The following is a 26,691-nucleotide window of genomic DNA, read 5'->3' on the forward strand; positions in this document are numbered from 1 at the left end:
ATAATTTTTGATATGTTTTCATTATTTATATCCTTCTTTATTCCAAAATCATACTGGAAGTGGCTGCCTCAATAATGACACCCGTCATGAAGCAGCAGGGTCTTTACATAAGCTAATAAATCAGACTAGGTCACAACAGAGGCTCAAACAGAACCCCAATTCATCAATTTCCTCATTGTTTTTCCCAGTGGTAGGTATCTTCTTGTATATTTGATCTCGGGTTGTTAAACAGACAGCTGGTTTTAAGGAGTCCAAGGTCAAGTAGATATGATTGAACCCAACATAAATCAGTCAAACATATATGGGTCAAAGTTCACAGGCATTATTAATATTGTACTTAAAGATTATTTCATTTCCTAAGTAAAAGGGAACAGCTCCTAATACCTACTGCCTTCAGCAGACAAAGCAAACAGATCATAGCACGGTCCTTGAATTGCTATAAGACCATCATGTTTCCCTCAAAAGAATATGCCAACAGCTGACAGTAACCTGTTACGTGCACGTTACAGACTCCCCTCTCTCCAGTCTCATCTCACTTCACTCCCCTCCTCTCATGTGCTCTGGCCTCATCACAGCCTTCTCTGGTCTTTTCAGGCAAAGCCCACTTCCACCAAACCTCCATCTCAGCCCCGTTTATTTCATAACACCTGCTGGTTTCTCTAACTATTATGTAAATTTTTTCATTTGCATGCTTTCCTTAAACTTATCTCCCCCTACTATAACTTAACTTCCATGAAGGGAGAGACAGTGTCTGTGTTGTCCATCATTTTATCCCTAGGGATTAGTACACAGTCTGGCCTACAGACCAGCAGACCATAGGAGGACACTTAGCAAAACATCCAACTTTAAATGAAAGATAACTTAGATACAGAAAAGAAATGCATACAGATAGGCTTTAACAAATTCTGGATATGCTAAGGCAATAGTTCTCACAGAGTGACCTGAGTAGCCCCCTTGGTGTCTCCTAGGAACTTGTTAGACATGCAAACTCTGAGTCCCTACCACACCTTTGGAATCTGAAACTCTGGGGTTGGCCCCAGCAGTCTGTGTTCCATAAAGACCTTCAGGACATCCTAATCCCAATGCATGCTAACATGTAAGAATAGCTGTAGTAAAGAAATAATAAGTTGAGGGCAGAGTGTGAGACAGCAGTCTATGTTTGTCGTTTGTAAAAAGAAAAAAAAAAAACTATTTTCACTCTTCAAATAAGATTTACCATAGGATCTACTGCTTGATATGGCCAGCCTTCTTAGTGCAATTAAAATGCACTTTCACCTGCTACAGTCTGAGTGAATTTCACAAATGTAACATCGAGCAGAAACAACCAGACATAGAAGTAATTCCATTTGTGCCAAGTCCCCAGACAGGAACAACTGATAAATGCTGTTGGAAGTTGGAGTGATCTTTGGAATGAGGGCTGGAAGGGAAGATAGGGAGGCTTCCAGGATGCTAGACATGTGCTATTTCTTGAGCTGGTCCTGGTTAAGCAAAAGTGTTCAATTTGTGATAATTCACCAGGGTGCACACATATGAATTTGCACTTTTCTTTGTGTATGTTTATATTCAATGACAAGTTAAGAATTTGAGCTTTTACAAAAATTATGAACACCACTTTTTAGGAAAGGTTCAGTAATGTAAATAACATACACTTTAATTCAACAGTCCTCTCTCTCACAATGGCCCCTCCTAAATCACTAATAGAAATTTCCCTTTAAAGAGATCCCACTTAGTACTTCTCTCGGTTAAACACATGCAGACTTGATGCTCTCTCATTTCCTCTAATTAAGACCCTTCCCTCCTTCTTGGTCTCTGCTCAGTGCCATCCTCTCCTCCTCCTTAGCTGGCTTCAGACCAGTCTTTAGCAACTGGTTATTAAGTCATTACCCCAAATAGCCTCAAATGGAATCCTTCCCAAGATCTCTGCATTTTAAAAAAATCCAAAAGATAGAAGTTTCAAGTCCCCAAGGAAGGAAATGCTCCCCTGGGAGCTGTGAAGGGACAGTGGGGATACTTTGAAACAGATGTTCTTGTCTGGTGTCCCCTTACATGTCCCAGTACAGTGGCCATCAGCTCCACCTACTAATGCGGTCGGCCTGATCACATGAGTTTCCTTCCCCAGTGAAGGAGGGAGGAGTGGGGTAATGTAGGCGTAGCAAAGGGGCAGGGGGTGTGATGCTGGTGTTCCAGACAGAAGGATTACTAACCCAAAGTTGCTGCTGATTCCATTTGCAATGGTGCTTTATCAAGTAAGGACCACAAAATAAGAGGTGATCACAAAGGTGTGTTTGAGGATTATTCAGTTCTTACCTCGTAGACTCCTGGAGTAAGCTACTTCTCATTCTCTTTTTATCAATATTAGAATATCAGAGACTGCTGGTTAATAAACTACTCTTGTTATCTTTTTGGAAATTTATCAATATATTTCTCTATAAACAGAATATTCTGCCAATACACCCTGGTACTGCTACAACTATTTTTTAAAATAATGAAACACTTTAACATAATGTTTAGCAAGTCCCCTCCTTACAAGTGACCCTTCCCACCACCACCCTGTCATCTTGGGACACCAGTGGGCTCCAGGACCCCGCCCCACTTCTGTGGACACATCCATTCTGATTGGCCAACATCAATGCCTGTTATTAAGTGTTCTGAATATTGGTCCAAATTTCTTCGTGACTACTTTATCCATGCTGTGCAAACACTGACTACCTGGTGGAGGATAAGGATCAAAGGAAAATGAGATCCCCGAGAACCAAGATGGAGAAATGGAATCTTCTCTAAATACAAGGTTCTATTTCGAAATCTGTTTTGAGACTGAGTTCTGATGTGCAGTGGGGATACTGACTTGAATAGCTAACATTCAAAAGGCAAATAAACCATCCAAATAGCCATGTGCACAAATGCATGTCAGTGTTGTGGACTTAATGTTTGTGCCCCACCCTCCCAAAATTCATACATTGAAGCTCTACCCCCCAATATGATGACATTTAGATATAAGGCCTTTGGGAAGTAATTAAGGGTAGATGAAGTTGCGAGGGTCTGGGCCTTCATGATGCAATTAGTGGCCTTATAAAATGTACGTGCAAACACTGAGGAAAGGCTATGCAAGAACAGAGCCAGAAGGCAGCTGTCTGTAAACCAAGAAGAGAGCTCTCACTAGGAAACGAATTGGCCATTGTAATAGATCATCTTGGACATCCAGACACCAGAACTGCAAGGAATAAATGTCTGTTGCATAAGCCACCCAGTCTATGCTACCCAAACTAGTACAGTCAATGATTGCATTAGGAAAATCTATTGTAATGATTTCTACAGCTCATAGTTAACCTACTCTAAAATACAATAGCAGATTAAAATAAAATCCTCTTGTAAATTGAAAGTAACACTTTCAAGTTGATCCTTAGTATACTTCCCAAGGTCCTCATAAAATAACATTTTACAGTATTTTGTTTTAACACATTTTTCTCAGTTTATGAGGCAAAACATTATCCTCATCATACAAATCCTCTATACACCCCATTTGCTGTAATACCAGATGTCACCTGATTTTTTTCCTACCACCAGGATCATATTTGAAAATGAAATTTACTGAATTTGTTTTATTCCACATGACCAGGCTGTTCCCCTGTTTGACTTTCTCTAAGTTCTTTGGTCCAGCATCTTTCGGCCTGGGTATACCTTTTGAGATGGCTGTACATTTTGAAATGACTGAAATGTTGAGTGTTTTAAAAGGTGGATCTAAAATAAACTTCTTAAAATAGTATTTGTAAACAGCATTTTAGAAATATTTAAAGTTCATCCACACAGAGATGGTAAGCTTGCAAGAACCACAAAGTGAGTTAATAGCTCCTTTCAGGTTATGCAAGAGCAATACACATGGAGGTTGCCTCAGTTGGTAGATGACTCAGGGAATGAGGAAACCACTTCATCAGCCCCAAGAACTGGATTATCCAGGAGGCAACAGCTGTTTGAGCAGTTCTCTAGACACTCAACAACTTCTTTAACAGTCATCCACTCAAAGAGCTGACCAATTCCTTTCATAATTAAGCTAATATTCTTTCCTGGTGGTTAGACCTCTCATCATGTTGGGCCACTTTAGTGTCTGTTGGCCAAGCTATTGTTGTCTACTCAGGGCCCATCATTCACCAATCCTCTAGTTTTGCCCAGCTATTATGGTGATACAGTTCAAAACATGGTAACCTCTGTCCCCAACTTGCCTTGATGAGGTAGAAGAAACTTTCCCTAACACTCCCTAATTAAAGGCAGCATGGTATGAGAGAGCCACAGACTAGAAGGCAGGAGAACAGGGTGAGCATTCAGTTTTGCTACTAAGTGGTGGGAGACAGATTAGTGACTATCTTGTCTATCTTACTTCAGGATCCCCAAAAGCAAACAGACAAGGGTGTGGGGAGGGGGTCCCAGGAAGCAGAGATGAAATGTGAGCATGTGGGACAAGGAAGGCAGACAGCCAAATGGGGGTGTTAATGAGCCGGGTACTGCTGAGGGAACTGGCTCCACTCCTCTGAGAGGTACAGAGTGCAAACAGAACTATCTCCCTGAGGGGTGAGGAAATTGGGGTATTTATTTCCCAAATCCTCTGGGGTCAGAGGTTGGGCATTAACTCCTGGGTACTTCTGGTCCATCCAGGGAAACAATGCCCTCAGGGTTTCAGAAAGCAGCTCATGTACTGGAACAATCTGCTGGACCTTGAGAGAGTCCAAAGGGATGTGGGTGGGGCACTGTCTGCTACCAGGCTTAGCAGGCATGGCTGCTTCTGTTCTAGCAGCTCTAGTTCTAGACAGATGGATCCTCTCTCTAGACCTCAGAGGTAGAAATGGGTTGGGAAGGAGTTTGAGAGGAGAGGAGAGGAATGAATGCAGCTTTCAGACCTCTACTGTAACAACTTAGAATTTTTTAGAATAGCCAAAAATGGGATTCAATTAGAATGTCTGATAATAAAAGCAATAGTGAAATAGCTTGTGGTAGGATCCACATAACAAACCACTCTGCCTCCATTCTCTCTCAGATGGGTTTGTGGATCCTTCCAGGTGTGGCGAACAAATAGGTGCTCAGAAATAGTCATCCAGGTCTTTGAGGCTCACAGAAATTTAGTAACTCCCACAAAGGATCCAAATGCTTATCTCAGTCTCCAAACATGTGCTTTTACATTTGGAAAAAGACTTAAGTTCTGATCCAACATGGTGGGTTCATGTCTTTTAGTCCTTGAAGACTTAGTTCTTGAGATCTTTAGATCTCAGCAGCAACACTCAGCCATACTCTCCAAGTGTCTGGCTGAAAACAACCTGAGCCCAGCATTTGAAGCATTGATGAATCTGGAGACTGATTCTGTCTACTGCCTCAACTTCTCCATGAAATAAAATAACTGAGAAGTAGTGACCTAATGCTGTGACTGTTCAGCATTCAAGCTGCAAAATCCCTTTTCCTAAGATAAGATCCTCCCAGTAGAACTGCCACAATGACCTTTCCTTATCAGATCAAATTAAGCTGAAATATAAATAAAACCCTTGTACTTTCCCAGATTTATGGATGAATTTTTTGATAGAATTCCAAGCCTGTTTACATGTAGAACCATAGCTACTTTTCATGCCTGTGGCCTGGTCAGGCTTTTTTTTGTTTTGTTTTTGTTTTTTAAAATAAAACATCAGGAGAGCCTGCAGTGCAAGCCTTAGCAAGGGAGAGGGAGGCAAGATCAGAAAAGAAATCAGAAGGATGGGGGGCAAGGGTACTAAAACAGCCAAGCCCCAGACAGCTGAAAATAAGAGCAGATTTGCCTTTGTTTACATTGCCAAAGGGGAAAAATTAACTTGATGGAAAGGGTAATTAAGCATTTCTTTTTCCATCATGGTCCAATCCAGCTTCATATCCAGATGTTCCATTTTACATTGTGATGATTTTTTCAAGTCCCTGAGTTAAAGACGGCCAGTGGGGCATTGGTACACACTTACTGTGTAAGTACACAGTAAAAATCTCAGTGAGAACTGTCCAACTCAGGTAGGTGGATAATGGGGGAAGAGCAGGAACATTTACAGAGAAGTGTTGTCGGGAACAGAGATAATTTGAACAAATCAGCAATTTAGCATTGTAAACTATTTTAGAGAGATTATCTGGCTTAACCCCCTTGGTTCCTAGGTGTAGAAACTGGGATTATGTAAGGTGAATGGATTTCCCTGGAGTAATGAAGCTTGTAGTTCTAAATTCTTAATCACAATTCCTAGTGCTACTGTTCATTCCATCATACTGATTGATTTTCTCATTTGCTGGTATTTTCAATAACAACTTGCAGAAAAATATCACCTGCAACGTAGGAATAAACTATTTTATACAAGTTTACTGTTTGAAATTTGGTTTCTTATAGAAACCAAGTTAGTTGTACAGGATGGTAGTTTTCCCAGCAATGCCTCAAAGACAGGTTGAATATCCCTAATTTGAAAATATGAAATCTGAAGCACTTCTGGCCCCAAGCATTTTGGAGAGATTGTGTACCTGCATTCCACAACTCTAGGAATGATTGGCCACCTTTGAGTGGGGGTTAATGAGAGCATACTGAAGACAAGGAAATAACCATAGCTCCTCAGTCGGGCCTGCTGACTACAAGAACAATGTCCTGCCTGTCTGTGGGCCTGGTTTTCAGGTAAATACAGTTTAGCCTTGTATAGTTAGCCTCACTGGGACCAAGCACAGTTCAGATCATCAACATCTGAATACTCTGGGAATATGTTGCAGGATGGATTTTTCTTACATAAAGGAATAGCCACTACAAAGTTTTAATGAGACCATAATTGGCTGCAGAGGTTCCGGTTTTTTGTAGATAGGCACACTGTTCAGATGGAAAAATTACTTTGTCCTAATTACTTCAAAAAATAAGCCAGAGATTCTAATGAGCAGGCCAGGATAAATATTTTGCTTGACATAATCAAATTAGTTTATAAGAATCAAAGGAAACCCAGGTGATTTTATTTCTATGCAACTTTTGCATGGAGCTCTGGTACTCATGTGCAGATATTTACACATTACAGAGGAAGAATATTTGATGTGTAGGTCTTTGTGTACATCATTTATTTTGTTCAGACCCATTAGAACTTTTACTCCAAAGTGACCTCCTGTTGCCACCCCAGATACTAGTCAGAGGCTACCTCTCTTACTAGATGCATTTTGTGGACCTCCTGGCTTAAAACTACCTTCCAAGATAATTAATCATCCATTTGGTTTTATACTTTATATTCACCTCTAATTTTGGTGCACAATGTTTTTGCCAGCTTAACTTTCCTTCTCATTTATTTAACAAATCCCTCTATTTGTTGGCTATTTCCTCAAGACAAATCTTCCTTAATAATTCAAGATTTACCATCATTGATGAAATTCATGCATCAAAGCTCAGCAGCTAATTCCTCAAAAATAGTCTGGAAAAATCTTTTGTAGAATGACAGTGTCACAGACATTGAGACATAAATTTTTATAGTTATTGTTAACCTTGGTGGGGTCATGGATCCCTAATGAGAGTATGATGGAAGCTATCTCCCCCTGCAAAGAAAAATATGAATATATACGCACATTTTTTTCCAATGTTTGAAGACCCCTAGAGTATACCCAGTCTCCTAGGGTTAAGAACTTTGGTTCAAAAGCATTTGCAGATTCCTAGAATATCAGGGATATCCTAGGGTTAAGAACTTTTGTTCTAAGGAGATGTCTCAGAAAGATATTTATTGTGATTTAACGTTTGGATATTTTTTATTAAAAATTCAATAGTTTCATCATTTGTCATCACAGCTTAAATCCACACCTGTACTAGAGTCCGTGTAGATACCTGTAATTAACTGCATTAAAGGTGACCTACTTTTTTGAGATTTCTGTTTTATGGGTTTTTCATTTCATTGTAATCTATTTAAATATTTCTTTAAAGCTTTTTTCAACTTTCTAAATGAGTTTTCTTTCATTTATAAAAGTGTTTCTTTTTTATTCTTGTTAATCTTAAAAGCACATCTATCTATAGACCTTTGGCTTGAATATTTGATTTAATATTTGCATTTGAAAAAATTCTTTAAATATGACATCGACCTTAAAGAATTTGAAAGTCAGAATCTGAATATAATTTTAATTCCAGTTCTCTGGTATTAAAATAACAGTGACTGAAACTCAGAATTAGGTAATAACTGTTTTACATTTTTTGAACATTACCAAATGATAATTTTTAGAATTAAATAAAATGCGAATCCAATATGCAACTACAATTTTCATTGTAGTTTATAGAAGTTACATTGAAATATCAAGCTCTTTTAGTGACCATATACACACACACACACACACACACACACACACACACACACACACACTGGCATCATAGCCCGTTTAGGCTGGTAAAAGAAAATACCGTAAACTGAGTGGCCTATAAACAATAGAAATTTATTTCTCACAGTTCTGGAGGCTGCGAAGTCCAAGATCAAGGCAGCAGCAGCAGCTTTGGTGTCTGGTGAGGGCTCACTTTCTGGTTCATAGATGGTGCTTCTAGCTGTGTCCTCACATGGTAGAAAGGGCAAAGGGGTTCTCCGGGGCCCTTTTTATAAAGGCACTACTTCCCAATCATGAGGGCCCACTTTCATGACCCAATCACCTTCCAAAGGCCCCACTTCCTAATGCTATCACCTTGGGGGTTAGAATTTCAGCATATGAATTTTAAGGGGACACAAATATTCAGACCGTAACAACTAGATGTATTTTTGCTCTCTCTCATCATGAATAACGATTTCATATGCACATACAGTGCAGCTTTCATCACCTCCCTGAGCAGAAAACTGCACTGCTGTTTCAAACTTCAACAACCAATAAGCATGATGTAATAGGAGACTTACAATTTAAAACATACAGGATCGAATCCAGCCTTGCTAAAGTTTGAGACTGGAAATTCAGATAGCCCTAGTAATAGAGTAACTTCAGTGGAAACAATCTTCCATAGCTACTTGTTACCTGGTTATTTATCAATGTTGTCATGAGCTTATATAGTACATTTCTTCCTACTTTATCGATATGCGTAGAAATAGAACCATTTCTGGAGAAGGGGATCACACATACGACGGAGTCAGCTTGTGGGTTTGGTGATGGGTCATATTTGATATAAAATCCTTGTATCACATAAAGGCATATATATTTGTGTACACAGACTATATTAAAGTGGCCCATTTCTAAGATGCATATTATTTCATATACTTTATTTCTAAAATCGGAACACATCTTAGAAAAATTTATGTGTTATTGTTCATCTGGCAACATTTTTTTCTAATCCTATATAAAATAATAGTGCAAATAACAATTGATGATTCTTAGATTCCATGAAATGCATTATAGAAAAAGATTATACAGAAGGTGCCTTTACCATTAAAGCAACTCTCCAAGAAAATTGAAATGAAAGAGGCAATGTACTTCGTAATGATACAGATTTAGTGGCAAAACAGGTATAATCCAGTGATTAAATTCTTAAATGCTTTCACACATCTTACGTGAATCATTAGATCATAAATTTGCAAACTCAATGTAAATAAAGTTTTAAAAGATATTTCTTATGTAATATTTAGTATAGAAGCATGATGTTTATGTAAATAAGAATAATGAATTATTGTTCAATGTAATAATGAATAAATTTTAACTACATGCAAAATCTAGAATAATCCTAAAACTTTAATGTTGAGAGAAATGACTATTGCACACGACTGAGTATGGAATAATACCAATACCATGTTTTATAAACAAGTAAAACTGAAACACTATCGAATTTAAAATTTAGCCTGATTCAGATAGTACCTTTTCCAGTCATTGTTTATTTTCAGTGTTAATGTAGAAAGAAGTATTAAAAGAATTTTTTTTTTCGCAATCCACATATCTTACCTCCAAAATTAAAAGGGCATATTTTAATGGGAATTGCTTTAAAACAATTTGACATGAGTGAGATAACAGTTTGGAAAATGTGTCTGTGGCTCAGTTTTGCTTCCAAATTTGGACTTTTAGACTTATTGTCAGTCTCAGAAAGAAATAAGAAGCAGTGCAGATAATTAAACATTTGCCTTGGGGGAATTATTTGCAGTTAATTAAAACCACATACTTCGGGTGTATACTTGCTTCACTGGTTATTAAATCTGAATCATATGTTAACTACCCAGGTTTCTCACATGTCCATCAAATGTTGCTTGTGGCAGGTTCAAGAAACAAACTTTCTCATAATATTCCAAACCACATTGTCCAAAGCTATCTCCCAGTTTTCAAAGGGGGAGAGAGAGAGAGAAAGAGGAGGGAGAGGGAAACAAAGAAAGAATGATGTATTTTAGACTGTTAGGGAGTCAAAACTCAACTGAGAGATACAAACTCAGTAGAGAACCCCTTTGTGAGTAACAAAAGTGTTGGTCTACCATCCCAGCTTTCTCCACAGCCACATGCTTACTAGATGAGCTCATGGCCTTTTAGATACCTTCAGATTACTTCCTCTTTTATCTACATGAAAAATATTTACTAGATGTGAACTCCACGAGGGCAGAGATTTGGTACTTACTTTCCTATTGGCTCCCCAGCATCAAGAACACTGTCTGGCATATACTTGGCTCTTAATAAATATTTTTAAAATGAATGAAAGACCTATTTTCTGTCTTCCTGCTGGTCCAATCACAGGCTCTTATGTGATGTTTTTTTTTAGAGAGCCTCCAGGGGGGCCTCAAATGTTCAAAGCTGGCCCTTTCTAGCTTTGCAGTAGTCCATAGTCACAGAATCCTTTTAGCCATGTTATTTCCTGTAAAGTATATCCTATAATAAAAACAGATGAATGTATGCTGATTTCACATTTAAATGTGCTATGCAAGGGAGGAAATGACATTGCACAGAACAGAAGGTCTGCGTTCCCTCATTGCTGTTATTCCGCTGGTACGGTTCCTGAGGAAGATGAACTTAATTACCTCTGGATTTCAAGACTCTATATCTGACTTTTTCAACAGTTTGAGACTCCCATATGTGAACCACCATAGTAATGAAAGTATTAAGAACATTAAAATTAGATGTTCCTTTAATCTTCTTTATTTTGCCTTCCTTTCATATCCTTTCCTGTAATTCTAAGACTTTCACCAATGCATAAAGACTGCTTATATTTTCTTCTGTGTTGCAAAGTCCCAACTACTTCTCTACCTTTGTAAGTTTTGTGCAGATATCCTATGCAGCACTGTAAAAGAAAAGCTTATTTATTAATGAAAATATTAAAGTATTTGAATGGTTATTAAAAAAAATAATGAACTCTGTTTCCCGCAAACATAAATCTGTCGTTAGCATTGGAAGCTGCTCTATTTCCTAGTTAAAAATGCTGACTACAGGTTTTGCTTATTTGCTGGCAGATTCTGCAAAGGATGACAATATTACAAAAGACAATGAAGTAACAGATCATTCTGTGTGTGACCAAGATCATTCCAATGGTAAGTTGTAAAATCCTTTATTAGTTTCCCCACCCCCTGCTGGGGAATACATGTTTAAAAAAACAGATTTCAGTTTTTCCTGGGAAAAAAGTAGAATTTTGATAATATTTTATTAGCACTGAATACCAATGGATTGGTAGCTGCCCTCCTTAGATGGGGCTTTTGATCTCCACAATCCTCATCACTCATTTTTGTAAAGCCTGGCTTGATTTACTTTGTTTATTGTTTCATGCCTGAATTCTATAAGCAGTGGGTTTGCAACTACTGAAATGAATGTGTGATAACGATTAGAACAAGTGTTCTCATTGGAGAATATGAAGATTAAGTCCAGGAGATTAAATCGACATATCCTTAGAATACCAAGAAGAGACAATAGAACAAACAAATGAAGCAATCTTTAGGAAAATAACAGAAAAAAAAAAAAGTTTCCCTAATGCAAACCAGTTCCCAGCTCAAAACATGAGATACACATTACAGCTATAGGCAAAGATAACGGGAACTCAAATGAGAACAGACACCTATGTAGCCTCATGGACTATTTGAAGATAAGTGGTAAAGAAAGGCTTTTTAAGCATGTAAGAAAGTCAAAATCAGGTTAGAAGCAAAATCACCAAAATCAGATTAGCCTTAGCTGCCTTCTTTCACAACTCTAAACACTAGAAGAAAATAGAATAACATTTCGAGAGCTCTAAAAGACACAGTTTCTGTATTTAGTGAAGTTATTATTCATGCACGAAGTTAACAGTAATACTTTCTCAGGAATGCAAGGATTAAGAAAATATACCACTTGAGTATCCTTTATTAATGAACTAACAGAAAGCCTGAGCAAAAATAATAAATATAAAAAAGGAAGGCAAAATTCAAGACTGAGAAAGGTACAGTCGGAAGGGACTAATTGAATGTATGGAAATGTTGAAATAATAAAATAATTTTGAAATAATTCAAAATTAGTATCAAAATATCTTACCTAAATGTGTTCTGAACTTTGAAATTTATAGTATTTGTTATTTATAAGTGAGCAAGTGAAAGGAGAGACCTGCTTTCTATAACAAAAGTCTAAATTTAAGGCATTTCTCTCACTGAAGACAATTAGACAAAAAATATATATTTATATTATATATTACACATATTTATATTATATATCATATTATATATTACATATTATTATACAGTATTTACGGAGAAAGAAAAAGAGAGAAGCTGTTTAAAGGTATCAGTGAGCTAATAAGATAGTGAAGAATTGTCAAGCTAAGTTCTGGGAGAAGATGAATCTCCAATATGGGAGCACAGAATTTGAACCTATTTTCATTTTATGGCATATGCTGATTCCACAAAAAGTATCTGGAGTCCCATTTTTAAAAAAGGCAAGATACCCTGATAAATCCCCTGTGCTTTTGTGTTGAAACCCTAAAGATATGTAGCCTAGCAGGAAAAATGAACCAGCAGCAGATCAGCCTCCTGAAAGAGCAACACCCAGCTTTGAATCACCTCAATTTCTAAATTAAATTAAGACCAGCCCAGATTGCTAGTCCCCCCAGGCACCTAAGAAAATAAATGTAAAATATTTCTAGAGACAAAAAGGAGTGCTGTAGGCTTCAAAATATTTATATAAGTAATTTGCAAAATATAATCTGCAGCATACAAGTACAAAAAATAGCCAGAAAAAAATGAGGCAACAAGGTGACATGAAAAACAAAACAGACAAGAGAAGCAAGCTCATATGAGCTGAAAATATTAGAGTTATAAATACAAAGTATAAAATAATTATGCTGAATATGTACAAAGGGATAAAGATAAGATTGAAAATTTAGCTGAGAACTGGAAATTCAAAACAAAAAAATTTAAAGGAAAGAAAGTCTAGAAGTAAAAGATGCTATACTGAAGTTACGAATTCAGTGAATGGATTTATGGTTTAACAACATACTAGACACAGGTTAAAGAATTGTGAACTAAAAGAATATATGCAAAATATAAACAGTTGGGGACAAAGGGATGGCAAACACTAAGGAAAGAGAAAAGATATTGAGGATCTAATTACAAAGTCTATCACAAAGTAATTGGAGTCCCAGATAGGAAAGACAGAAAGAATTGGACAGAAGCAATATTTGAAGAAATTATGGTAAAAAATGCCTACATTGATGAAGGACAGGAAGCAAAATGTTCCAAAAAGCCTTTGAACTCCAAGAAGAATGAATAAAAATAAATCCACAACAAGGCCCCTCACAGTAAAACTGTTAAAAGCCAAAGGTAAACAGAATATCTAAAAAAGCAATCTTTAAACACTTGGACTGATAAGTAATTTTTCAGTAGATGTAATGGAAATAAAAAGACAATACAACAAAATAGCTGTGGATCAGTAATTCTAAACCCAGGGGAAAATTATGGTTCAAAAGAAAAGATTAATTAAGGAAATTTTGGACCAAAAAAAAAAAAAAAAAAAAAAGGCACCACCAGAAAAAGAAAAAAGTTCATCACCACAGAATTCTGTTGTTCTATAGAAAAATATTAATCCCAGATAGAAGGTCAAAGATAAAGGAAGAAGTTAAGAACAAGGTAAATGGTAATTATTAGGTAAGTCTAACTGAATATTGATGCTATAATGTCTCATGGGAGTTAAGATACACATAATGTTAAAGTATACCATAATAATGGCATTTATTGGGATGAGATAAATTAAATCCAAGTGTTTTTATGTTTTTATGTTAACATGGACAGTAAACATACCAATTAGTTTTGAAATTTGGTAAGTCTGAGTGATCCCTGAGAGGCAGGAAATGAGGTGAGCCCTGTGATTGACTGCCTGCAAAGAGCTTCCAGGCCATGGCGCAGAGAGGAGGAACCCAGGCAGAGTCCAGTGGACTCTCCAAATTGAGGAGCTAGAGCTGAGAGTCCCAGGAGGCCAGGGTAGCTAGAGTTTGCCAGGCAGAATTCTGAAGAGGAGAAGAGCTCCACAGAAGGAACGTTCTGAAAAACCCCTCAAGTCTTCAGTTGAGTATTGATCAGTTTATCCGTGAGAGGAAACGACCCAAGACTGGGTAAGAACACTAAAAGATCTGAGAGAATAACACCTGGAGCTTACACAAGGCTGGAAGGAGCCCCTGTTCCCACCAGCCAGACTGGAAAACCTGAAAATTCATGGAAAACTCAGAATGTTTTTGCCTCAGTAGTGGAGCCAAACAGGCAGTAGATTCAGTGCTGTTCTTGTCCTCCCCAGTACAGCTTCAGGATGAGTTGAAATCTCTGACAGTGAGTATGAGGAGGAGAGAAACAATATTTGAAGTAAAAATGCCTAAAAAATTTTTACTAATTTAATGAAATTATCAACCCACATATCTGAGTTTTATAACCCTCAAGCACAAGAAACATAAAGAAAATTATACCTAAGCTTATCATAATCAACTTGGTCAACACCAGCAATCAAGAGAAAAGCCTCAAAAATGATCAGAGAAATGGCAAATTATTTACAAAAGAACAAACAATGAAGCAAATGTCTTTGTCAGAAACTACAAGCTACAGTCACATGCAGAAACATGGATGAATCTCATAATTGTAATGTTAAAGAAGGTGTGAAAGCATATATATTGTATAATTTCACTCACATCAAGATTAAAAAGCAGGAAAAATAATTAATGTTTAGCTGGGAAAACAATAAAGAAAATCTAGGTAGTGATTCCTATGACAGGGTGTTGATCGAACTTCAGTGATTAAGGAGGAGGAGCTGCCAGGGAGGGGCCCCAAAGGGGGCTTCCAGGATGGATGGTAACTATAAAAATACATAGCTTTTGTCTTTGCTTATGATTATTTCATTGATTTCTGTATTTTAGTATGCTTTCCTATACGTATGTTGCAATTTTATAAAATGGTTAAAAAAGAAAGAACGAAAACGGGAGAAAATGAAGAAAGGAAGTAAGGAAGGAGGAACACGAGGAAGTACCAGTGACAGGGGTTATAAACAAGGTTATGGCGAAGCAGGAGAGTTGCACATAAGGCTGACTTCCATAAAGACAACTCAAAGACTAAAAATCCTATTGTGTTATGGATCCTGTCGATGTAAGTTAGCTTTCAGAATGTCTTCGAAAAACTGTGTAATAATCACAAATAAAATTAAATCACAGTGGAATTAAAGGAAGAGATCTGACTTTCTAGATTTCCTGAAAAGATTATATTAAACATGAGAGTGTATTCAGCAATGCAATAATTTTTAAAAAGCTAACAGCGTAACAAAAGCACAACGTACCAAATAAGATGACAGAAACACAAGCAAATAGTTATGACAAGAAGTGTAATTAGATTACTTTAGTAAGTGTAAAACCCACTGTGATTGAGTTAAATTCAATAAAATTGTAAAGATTTACAAATATAAATTTAGAGAAGGATGCATTTGGGAAGCGAACGTCAAAAAAAGAAAAAAAAAAAAAGCCGTGAAAAACTACTTTAGAATCTCTCCAGTCAAAAAAGTGTCTTAAGTGAGAAAGAGTTGGTCACTTTATATTGATAAAAATGTAAATCCCTGATTAAATGTAATAGTGATGGATCTTTACATGTCAGATGGCATGGCAGGGTACAATACAAATAAAAACCCATTGGAAATGCAATCGGAAGTTCACAGATACAATATTATCAGTCAATGACAGAACAAATAGACTAAAAATGACATGGAATGTTTGAAAAATGTGATTAACAGCATACTTGTGCTATAGGAACAGACAGGCTGATCAATGAAACAGACTGAAGAGTTTAGAAATAGACCCCAGTAGATCTGGGATTTCAGTACCTATTCCAGCTGACATTTCTGGCTGACAGATGACTCAATAAATGGCATTAAGACAACTAGTTGGCCATTTGGAAAAATAAGCTGAATCCCAACCTCATTCTTTACATCAACATGAATTCCAGAAGGAGCAAAGATGAAACATAAAAATGAAGCTATAAAAATACTAGAGTAAAAGAACCAAAGGTTATTATTCGGCACTAAAAGGAAATGAACTATCAAGCTATGAAAAGACACGTAGGAAACTTAAATGCATATGACTAAGTGCAAAAAAGCCAATCTGGAAAGGCTACCAACTGTATGATTGCAATGATATGAAATTCCGAAAAAGGCAAAACTATGGAGACAGTGAAAATATTAGTGGTTGCCAGGGGTTGAGGTGGGATGAAGGGATAAACAGGAGGAACACAGAGGATTTTTAGGGCAGTGAAAATATTCTGTATGACACTCAGTGGGGGATTCATGTCATTATACATTTGTCTAAACCCAGAGGATGTACAGCCCCAAGAGTGAACCCTAATGTAAGTTATGGACTTGGGTAGGGGTTATAGGGGACCATCCCTGTACCTCCTCTCAATTTTGCTGTGAACCCAAAACTGCTCCAAAAAATAATGTCTTTCTAAAAATAAAATGAAAGGGTTTTTTTTTTTTTTTAAAAAAAAGTACTACTTTCTGAACTATAAATACATACTTGCAGACACATGATTGTATGCATACGTGTTATAGAATATAAACACATGTATACATCTGTAATATAGTGTATGCATGTCAGCATTATCATGAAAGAGGAAAATGACTAAATTAGAATATATAAATTTTGACACAATAAAAGGTTATAATCAAATTCTAAAGAAAAACTAGTGGGAAAAATATTTTCACATCAATGACAAAGAGCTAATTTTCTTATTTGAAAAAAAGCCTTCATGAATCAATAAGACAAAAAAATTAACAACTTGAGGAAATGGTCAAAGGACTCAATTATCATTCACAAAAAGAAAAAATACAGATTATATAAATATGAAGGATACACTGTTCTCATTATTTAGAGAAATGCAAATAAAGTAGCAGTGCAGTAGCTTCTCTTTTAGAATATCAGATAAGTTTAAGTAGAATTGAAAATACACAAAATTAGTGGGAATAGGGTTTCCAAACACAATCACACAGTATTGGTGGAAGACTGAAGGGCACAACCTTCTCATCAGCACTTTTGGCAAAACCTCATAAAAGGTAAAATGTACATACTTTGATGGAAAAATTATGCTTAAGGGATTTATCCTAAAGTAATACCCACTCAGAGTATGGAGATATTTCTTCACTAAAATGTTCATTGCACTATTTTGTTTAATGGCAAAAAAAAAAAAAATTGAAAACACCTGAAAGTTCATCTATAACATTTAATATCATGCATCTTTTCAAAATAAGATTTATGAACTAATTGTAATGACAGTGGCTGATGCTTATTAAAACATGGAACAAAGAAGCAGGAATCAAAGTGTAAATATATTTTGATCCCAGAATATATTAAGATATGTTCATATGTGTGTATATACAGACACATATATACATATACACACAGAAGTCAATATGCATGTATATATACTCATACATAGACACACGTATGCACGTATATGTATATATACTATATGTATGCACACACATATATACAAGAGAAAGATGGCAATTCGCAATATTAAAAGTAGCCATGCTTTCGTTGTAAAATTATCCACAATTCTCAATACTTATATGTGTTTTTCAGTGTACCTATAAGGAAACTGCATTTCTTTTGTAACTACGAAACAAATAATTTTACAAATAATTTACATTAGGAAAATTAGGTTTATTGTCCCTAGGAGAAAACCAAGGATATCTAGATGATAATAAAATTCACACTAGTCTAGGTTAAACTCTTGCTCTTAATCTGGGATATTTTTAGACATTGTAGAATTTTGAACATTAGTAGCAATTAAGTTGCAAATTTAACAAAAAGATACACTATCGATTCTCTCTTAAAAACAAGCATCAAAGAAGCAACGTCTTTGTTCTTAGGAAAATCTGAGCATCTGATAATTTGCAAGCAATAAAACTATAATGGTTGTTGCTATTGTTCAAAAACACTCCATTTGCCAAGTGAGTTTAGGTTTATCCCCTAAAAATGCTTAATTCCAGACTGATGTCCCTAGACCAATTTTTATGCAAATTAATTAAAGCTAAAGCATTAGCTTGAGCCAGACTTAATTACCAAGGCCTCCAAGAAACAATCATGTGATCTCTTTCTAAAGAAAGTGAATGGATTTTTGGATTATCTATTCTAATGGTCCCCTCCCATCAGTATGGATGGTTGAGTCCACTGTATGAAAAATATATACATAAACTGGGCAATTCTTTGTGTTCTTTTGTTTCCTCTGCAGGAGGGATTAGGGCAGAAGACAGTGGGGGAAATTCAACTAGTCTGAATGTGGAGAGACAAATGTAAAGCTTGTCCCCATGGGGCCAAGCAAGCAAGATGGAATGAATAATGTCTAGGAAGAAAGGCAGATGGGCTGGAGTCCCCTAGAGTTGTCACTAACACACAGCAGGCTGGGTGCAGGGCAAGGAGCTCACACACACCTTGGCTTTGTGCAATATGCCCAATCCTGGCTCATTTTCAAAGTTGGGCACCTCATTTCTTCTCCCATTTTTTATGAACTTTAACTTTAGGAAAATGGGAAAGAGAAAAATATATGTATTTCTGTTTCAAGAAAAGATGGCCCAAATATGTAAAGCACACAGGTGAAATAGATTGGGAGCAGAGACAAGTTTAGAGGGCAGGGGAGAGGAATATTCCAAGAAAGATTTGAAATAGGCTTTTATCCTCAAAGTGAAGTGTCAGGACATAAAAGTCACTGAAATTTTCTGGTATTCATCGCAACAGCCTTAAATTGCCACCTCAAGCTGTCCCACCTTATCAGCAGTGCCTCTGTTGAATTGTGATCTTCTCATGGCTGATTGAATTCCTCCAAAAATTTATCAAGTGGAGCACTGGGACCAGAGGACACAAAGGAATACAGATTGGCTGCTCCTACTCTCTGGATGCTCTACTCTTTCCTGTCACCATACAGACAAAAAGCCCAATCACACATGAGTTAAAGGTTTCAGCAATGACCTGGTGCAATGATTAGGGGTGATGGCTAGTTCCCCATATAAGCAGTGATAGAGAATGAGGCTCACTCAATAAACAGTAAAGATTCCCTCTCAATACCATTCACTCCATAAACAAACATCAGTGTTCCTGGAAATTACACCAGAAGACATAGGAACCTAGGAGTTGATGAAATTGAAGCCCAAAGAGGTTGTGACTTGCCTAAAACCTTCAGTTATTTTTATGTCCATTCCAGGGTTCTCTGCAACAAATATAGTATATGGAGTGCTTAGTAGCATAAGGCACATACCTTGTTCTTTAAAGGATGCAAAAGAAAGTAAGTTATAGTCCTTAGTGACTATTTACAGATTCTGGTGAGTATATAATAGGGAGCCAACTAAATAGACATTTATTGATCACTCACTATTAGTAGGTGCTAGGAAAGGCAATACGAATAAAACAAAATTTCTCTCTTCACAATGTTCATGATCTGGTAGAAGAGACAAACCCCAGTAGAAGTGTATTACAATGCGATGAGGATAATAAGTAGATGAATGAGCAAAAGAACTCAGTGAGCAAAGACATGAAAAATTATGAATTCTGCCTAGTGACTCAGAGAATCCTGCACAAAAAAAAAAGGTAAACTGATGGCTTAGCTTTGAAAGATGAGAATTTTACCTATGTAGGAAAGGAGAAAAGAGGGTATTTCAGCCATTAGAAACACAGGCTAAATAAGTACAAAGGCAAGAAATGAAGTAACATATTTACAAAATGATGATTAGGTTGGTATATAGAGAGCACAGAGAATGCTATGTGATTTGGCCAAATGACAAAAAAGAGGGATATTTCAATAAAAAAGAGTTACTCAACAATTGTATTTCTCAAGCATTTCTAGAGTTCAAGTAGAGACTGAGAAAAAGTATTAATAATTGGATTTCGTTAGATACACACAACACACACACACCTTTTAGCCAGAATTTTTTCTTCTATGATATCACTAAGGGCACATTTTTATCTATTTTGTGAATTGTTTCATTATAATTATTAAATTATAGACTATGCAATTGTTATAAAATATATAAAATGCAGGTTAGAAAAATAAAAATACTTTAAAATCTCACCTACCATTCAAAGATAACCAGTGTTAACATTTGAGATACCTTTTAGTTCTTGTCCTACTCATAGAAATATGTGTAAGAACATGTGTACTCAGTGTGTAGTTAAAAAAAAAAAAAATGAAAGTACCTTCTACAATCTTTTTAAACCTCATAATATGCTATTCAGTTGTTGCTATCATGTAGATAAAATGCTGCTGCTTAGACTTCCTATAATCTGTGGATTAGAAATCCTATTGATATTTTCTGTTCTCTGTATTTGTCATCATCCCATGCTGCATTTTGCTCACTACCTTTTATTTCTTAGTGAAGTTTGATATCTAAAACACTGATTTACTTATCTATACTGTTAATTCTTTTCTATGACATCCATTGAGGATGTCACTGTGTTTTTAGGCTTGTAGTTTTTTTATTGTCTCAATTTCCCGTTCATTCAAGTCATCTTTTCATTTCTTTATCTCTCAGTTCTTATATTTCTTTATAAATCCAACTATACTTTCTATATATTTTATTTTTCTGAATGTATCTTTTATAAAAGTGTTTTCCCTTGGCATAATTATACTATGTTTTAAAAGTCTTCTCTTTGTCTGAATTGCTGGAAATAGCTATATAGGCAAGACATTTTCCAGGAGATAAATTGAAAATACCTACTTCACTTCCTACATGATTCAGAATAAAACTTTTCTCTCCATCCCCCATTCTGATGTCCATCCAGTATTTATCTATAGCAGATATGGAATGTAAAACCTGTGGCTCTAAGTTTTATCAGAAATGGGGTTGATGTCTTCCCATCTCATTTCGTTAAGTTGATTTTATAAACTTGATTCTAGTATTTTACATTTATCCTTGTTAAAATTTCATCGTTTCATTTAGTCTGTTGAGAGTATTTCAGCCTTGATTTTGTTGTCCAATATATTATTTATTCCTCTCAGTTCTCTCAGTTTCCTGTCATCTAAAAATCTGCTCAAAGTGATTTTTTTTCCAAAAAGTTGGAACTCTGTTTCACATCTTACTAGAAAGAATTTTTTCCACCTATCACACTTATGTTCCTGCAACTATATTCATTTTGAGGACAAGCACTGTGTCGATCAAGATACAGTTCTTTAACTTATTTAAGATCCACTCTCAGCACCTGACATACCCTCCATTTAGTGACACTCAGTGCACTGTACAATGAACGATCAGCAATGCAGCCATCACCACTCTGTGCAGTACCCAAAGGTGACAAGGATGGAAACTGGCTTTGCGGGAAAAGTTTGCGTTGCTTTCTACTCCATATTAAAGAATTCTGTGACCAGTCATAGCATGATATATCTAAAAAACAAAGGGCACTAATGGAATCCTTATACATTTCTGACAGAAGTGTAAAGTGGAACACATTCTTTAGAACACAGTTTTGTAGGATCTAGTAAAGCTACACATATGTGTTTCTTATTACTTAGCAGTTTCACTTCTGGGTTCAACCCAAGTGATCTGAGTATGCATGTCCACCAAAAGACATATACAAGAATGTTTTTATCAGCATTATTCATAATTGCCCCAAACTGAAAAAATTCAACACTCATATGACATCATATATTCAGACAGTAGAATAGTATATATGAAAAAGAATGAACAATTGATGCATACAGCAACTGGAATTGATCTTACAGACAACAGGTATAAAACAACTAAGATAGAAAAGATCATATACTATATGTTCTGCTTATATGAATTTCAAAAACAGAAACTGCTACCATTTGGGGGATATCAACAGGAAGAAGGCACTGGAACAAGAAATGTTCTTGATCTTACTAAACAGGAAGATACATGTGCATATGTAAAGAGTCATCAAGCTGTACACTGTAAATTTTACTATGTCTGAGTAGACCTCAATTTAAAAAACTAAGAGGCAAAATAAAGACATTTCCAGGCAAACACAAAGAGGAGTTTACAGTCAGATAGAACTAGTTATGAATTTTGAAAACAGAAGGGGTATCACAATGATTACAAAGCTATTGTGATGATTAGAGATAATAGACATAAAGTGTCTAGGCAAAGTCTGGCATTTTTATGGGATCAATAATTTGCAGATACATTTACATCTTCTAGGCCAGTGCTTCTCAAGCCTTAATGTAAGTACAAATCATGCGGGGCATCTTGTTAAAATGCAGAATCTGATTCTGTACGTCTGGGATGAGGTCTGAAATTCTGCATTTTTGAAAAGCTCGCAGGTAATTCTAATGTTGCTTGTCCATGGGCCATGCTTTGAGAAGCAATGGGGATGAATGGGGTTTATCAGCAGGAGAAAGATATTGTTCAAATTCACATTTTAAAAAGACCTTTCTGCTAACAATTCGCAAAATAGATTATAGGAGAAGAGAATACAAAATCCAAGAAACAGATAATACAGTCCCTGGAATGAGGAAAGGTGAACAGAGTATGGAAAGTGGGAAAGGGGAAATATTGTTCAGAATCATCAAGACTTGGCATTTCGTTGAACTTTAGAAGTGATGAAAGAAAGTCATCAAAACAGCTTGAGGTTTCTACCTCCAATTATCAGATAAATATGCCTTATTATTTTATCAGATCCTTTTGATTAAAATGAGCTCCGGAGGAAGGGATGTCACTCAAAAAAACTTTTTCCCCCATCTGGGTCATGCTAGCAGTGACTGAATCAAGGAGGGGTAATATATTGAGTGGTTTTAATATCAAAGAGGAGGCTATAAAAAGAGGGATTATGTAAGTTGGCCTTGCTGCAGTAACAAATAACCCCAAAAGTTTCAATGGCTTTCAACAACAAAGGCTTATTGTGTCTCTGCTTGCTCCTGCTTGGTTCTGTTCCACGTTTCATTCCAGTAGGAGCAAGAGAGCTAGAGGAAGGATGCAATGGATCTTAAACCTTCTGCTTAAACGCAGTACCCATCACATCTGTTCCAGTGTCATTTTTTAAGCCAAGTCACGTGAATAGGCCGGTGTCAATGAGGTAGGAACATACTCTTGTCCCACAGGGGCCACCGCAGGTCACATGGTCATAGACAGAGAAATATAATCCTCTTACAGGAAGAAGTAGGGGCAAGTGGAACAATAATGCTGTCTATCACAGAGAGGTACTCAGGTGAAGAGCCCACTCTCTGCTGTGTCCCCTTTGTGCCTATAATGAACCATAGCTCTGGAATTTTTTTAGTTCAACAGTTAAATATCCTCTGCACAAAATCTGTCCTAGCATGAGACAAAAATGGAAAGATTTCAATTTTCTCTCTTAATGAGCACTTAAATGTTTTAAGCTCAACACGGAAGGGTAGGAGGAGAAGCCAAGGGGTGTGGAAGAAAAACCATTACTAGATAATCAGCCTCAGAGTAATCAAAAGTTGGCTAAATTCTCTCCTGACCTTTGCTGTATTTATCCTGTGTCTTAAGAGAATCGTTGGGCTGTTATGCCACCCAATTCACACGTGTTCACATTACTCCAGTTTTTAATGCGCTGTTGATGGAAGAATGAAAGTACAAGTAGTGTTTTAATTTTCTAGGCATGGTCACCATGGGAAATATTTATATCTTCAAAGGAAATTAGATGTAGTTGACCCATACAGCCCAGAAATTATTTTTAAATTTCAAAACTTCCAGGTTGTATCCTCTATCCCTATCCAGTGCATTGATAAGCAAAATGCTAATTATACCAATAGGTTCAAAAAAAGAGATATTTGACTAAATTATCTGGATAGATCTCAAAATAATTGATAGAAATCTGATGACATGAAAAATGCTATCTTTGCCCTCCACTTTGGCTCAAAACTCTTCTCTATCCCTCCATGGATGATTAAAGCATGATTTCTGAAAGTTTTGCTTTTTCAAATCAAGGATAAAGCTATGGTCATGCATGTCACATTTCTTTTATTTTTCAATCACTGTTTTTAACAGGACAAGAGAATAATTCAATGAAGAATGAAATAAAAATTGAGACAGAGTCCCAGAGCTCATATATGGATACAGAAGGTACTGAAACCAGAATCTATTGTTATCAGAGAATGAGATGAAACTGTGAACCATGACTTCTATATATATACTCATGCGTGTGTGTTTTAGGCAATGATTACTGGAGGATGGCAATAGTGTTCTATTTCGTGTGCCTGTTGAAACCTGGAGGGGAAAAAAAAAAAAGAATTTGAACATCCTCTGCTATAGTCACTGTTCTCTTCTCAGTGATTCCAACTAAAACATCCCTGAGTATCCTTCTGTCTTATTCTTATTTAGAACTTTCATCAAACCATGAAGATGCCACAATTGTGGATCAACCGGAAGTGATTCCACTAACAGATGACCAAGAAGAAAAAGAAGATGAAAAAGGTAGGATTGCTCTTAAATTAGCCCATCAGAATAAAGAATTTCTTTGGATTCCTGCCTATAATTCAACTACCAAAGTTATCCCCTTGCAATTGTAGTTCTTAAAGGGGGGGAAATAAACAATTCTTTAATCTTTAACCTACCCTTGAAAATAGAATAAAATCTAGAAGTAGCAACAGAAGATACTTGGAATACTTTTTTTTTCTTCCAAATACCTGTAGCATGAAGATACTTTTGTTATTCATGTAGATTCAATTTAAATGTTAAAAATTATAGTATTGAGAAAGTCTATAAGAAATAGAAATTATGGACTAGATGGATAAAGGTCGTAGCAAATCTGAAATGGCTTTAAAACAAATAGATTGATCCTTTTGTATTGATTTCATTCTATCTTCCCTTACATGGTAGTGATTAAAGGAGAAATTAAGGTAAAATATGCACATTGTATGAACCTTCTAGATTGCAAGCTTCATCTGCTAATATTAAGATACAGTAATATTGAATACTGTTTTAAAAAGTAAGTGAACATAATACTGATTTCTGAAGACATAGGAGGAATGAACACTTCATAAATATTAAAGCAGTATCAGGGGCAAGAAGCCAATATATTGAAGATAAAAATACCTTTTAAAAATTTAAAAACTATGGTCAGAGAAATTTAGTGTTAATTGAAGAACTTAAAGAATCCGATTTTTGAATATAAAGTAATCTCTTAAAAGAAGTTCGTAGAAAATTTGTCTGTTACAGTATGATTTATACTGCTCTTAAACAAACATGTATTTACAAAATAGTTTCAGGGTAATAGCTTGGCAGGCCTTGTTTATAGAACACAGTGATCAATTTTGTTTTCAAATTATAACACAGACATGATCTCAATTGTAAAATCAGGTCAATAACAACTACAGCTTCCAAATTATGAACTCTTCCCGGCAGGGGCATTGACACAGTTTAATTGCTAAACCATGTTAGTGATTTTGACACTTTTTAAAAAATTTCCACTGCATTTGTGGCAAAATATTCTTCCATGTCTATGCCTCTAATAACCTTTTCTCTCTTGCAAATCCTACTTGAGACACATGATGCCATGTTCCTGTCAAGCCAAATAACGGGTATATTTGGAGTACTTTCTGTCTGGCAATGCTAGTTAAGAATTGATATAACCCATGCTCAGAGTCAGATAGATGGCTTTGCTCTCTTCAATTGTAGTTCTAAAATGGAAATTATATAGTGCTGTGCATTTTAGCTTAGTTTCTCTATAGCAGAAATCATTTGCTTTGTATATTGTGCCTCAAGAAATGCAAATGGGTAAAGGAACATTGAACTGGTACATTTTCCTCTTTTTAGCTTGACCTATAAGAGAAAAGCTCCCATTCAGCACACATTGACATGCTTCCCTTCTCCCAGTGGATTTCCCTAGCACTGAACACTCCGTCTAAGTACTGAAGGGGTTAACTACCTGCTTTTCCTCTATTCTTTCTAGGTATGCCAATCCTCTTCTGCAAATGGTGGAATGGCATATGGGAAAGAAGTGAGGTCAAATTCTGCTATTTTCATGTAGCAACTTGGCAGTTGAGTTTTTCTTCACTAAAATTTGACTTTTCAAATGTGAGAGAGCAATGCTGGTGGACTTGAATTAAGCACATTTTCTCTTTCTGTCTTTATCATAGATAGTTCACTTGGCCCTGCCTTGAATATTTCTGTTGTTTAAATTTGAAATAACTTCAAATTCATCACCTTTGTCATTGTATTCTTTGCATCAAAGAGTTAAAAGCTATTCTGACTCCAGAGGCTGAGGCAAGAGGATTGCTTGAGCCCAGGAGTTTGAGACTGTAGTGCATCAATGATCACGCAACCCTGTCTCTAAAAAGAAAAAGCAAAGAAAAAAAAATTGTTTAAGCTATTCTA

The 26,691-nt window shown here is 36.1% G+C and overlaps 1 protein-coding gene across 1 annotated transcript in view; it reads left to right on the forward strand.

Moving 5' to 3' along the window:
- Positions 1–26,691, forward strand: part of LOC123622903 (ADP-ribose glycohydrolase MACROD2-like) — a 1,130,381-nt gene that overhangs the window by 1,055,678 nt on the left and 48,012 nt on the right. The window contains exons 9-11 of the mRNA XM_045529595.1: positions 11,382–11,459; positions 24,364–24,438; positions 24,697–24,789. Of these exons, the coding sequence (XP_045385551.1) occupies positions 11,382–11,459; positions 24,364–24,438; positions 24,697–24,789 (246 nt within the window). The remainder of the gene's footprint in view (positions 1–11,381; positions 11,460–24,363; positions 24,439–24,696; positions 24,790–26,691) is intronic.

The sequence above is a fragment of the Lemur catta genome, chromosome 17 (genome assembly GCF_020740605.2).
Source record: "Lemur catta isolate mLemCat1 chromosome 17, mLemCat1.pri, whole genome shotgun sequence".
Taxonomy (NCBI): domain Eukaryota; kingdom Metazoa; phylum Chordata; class Mammalia; order Primates; family Lemuridae; genus Lemur; species Lemur catta.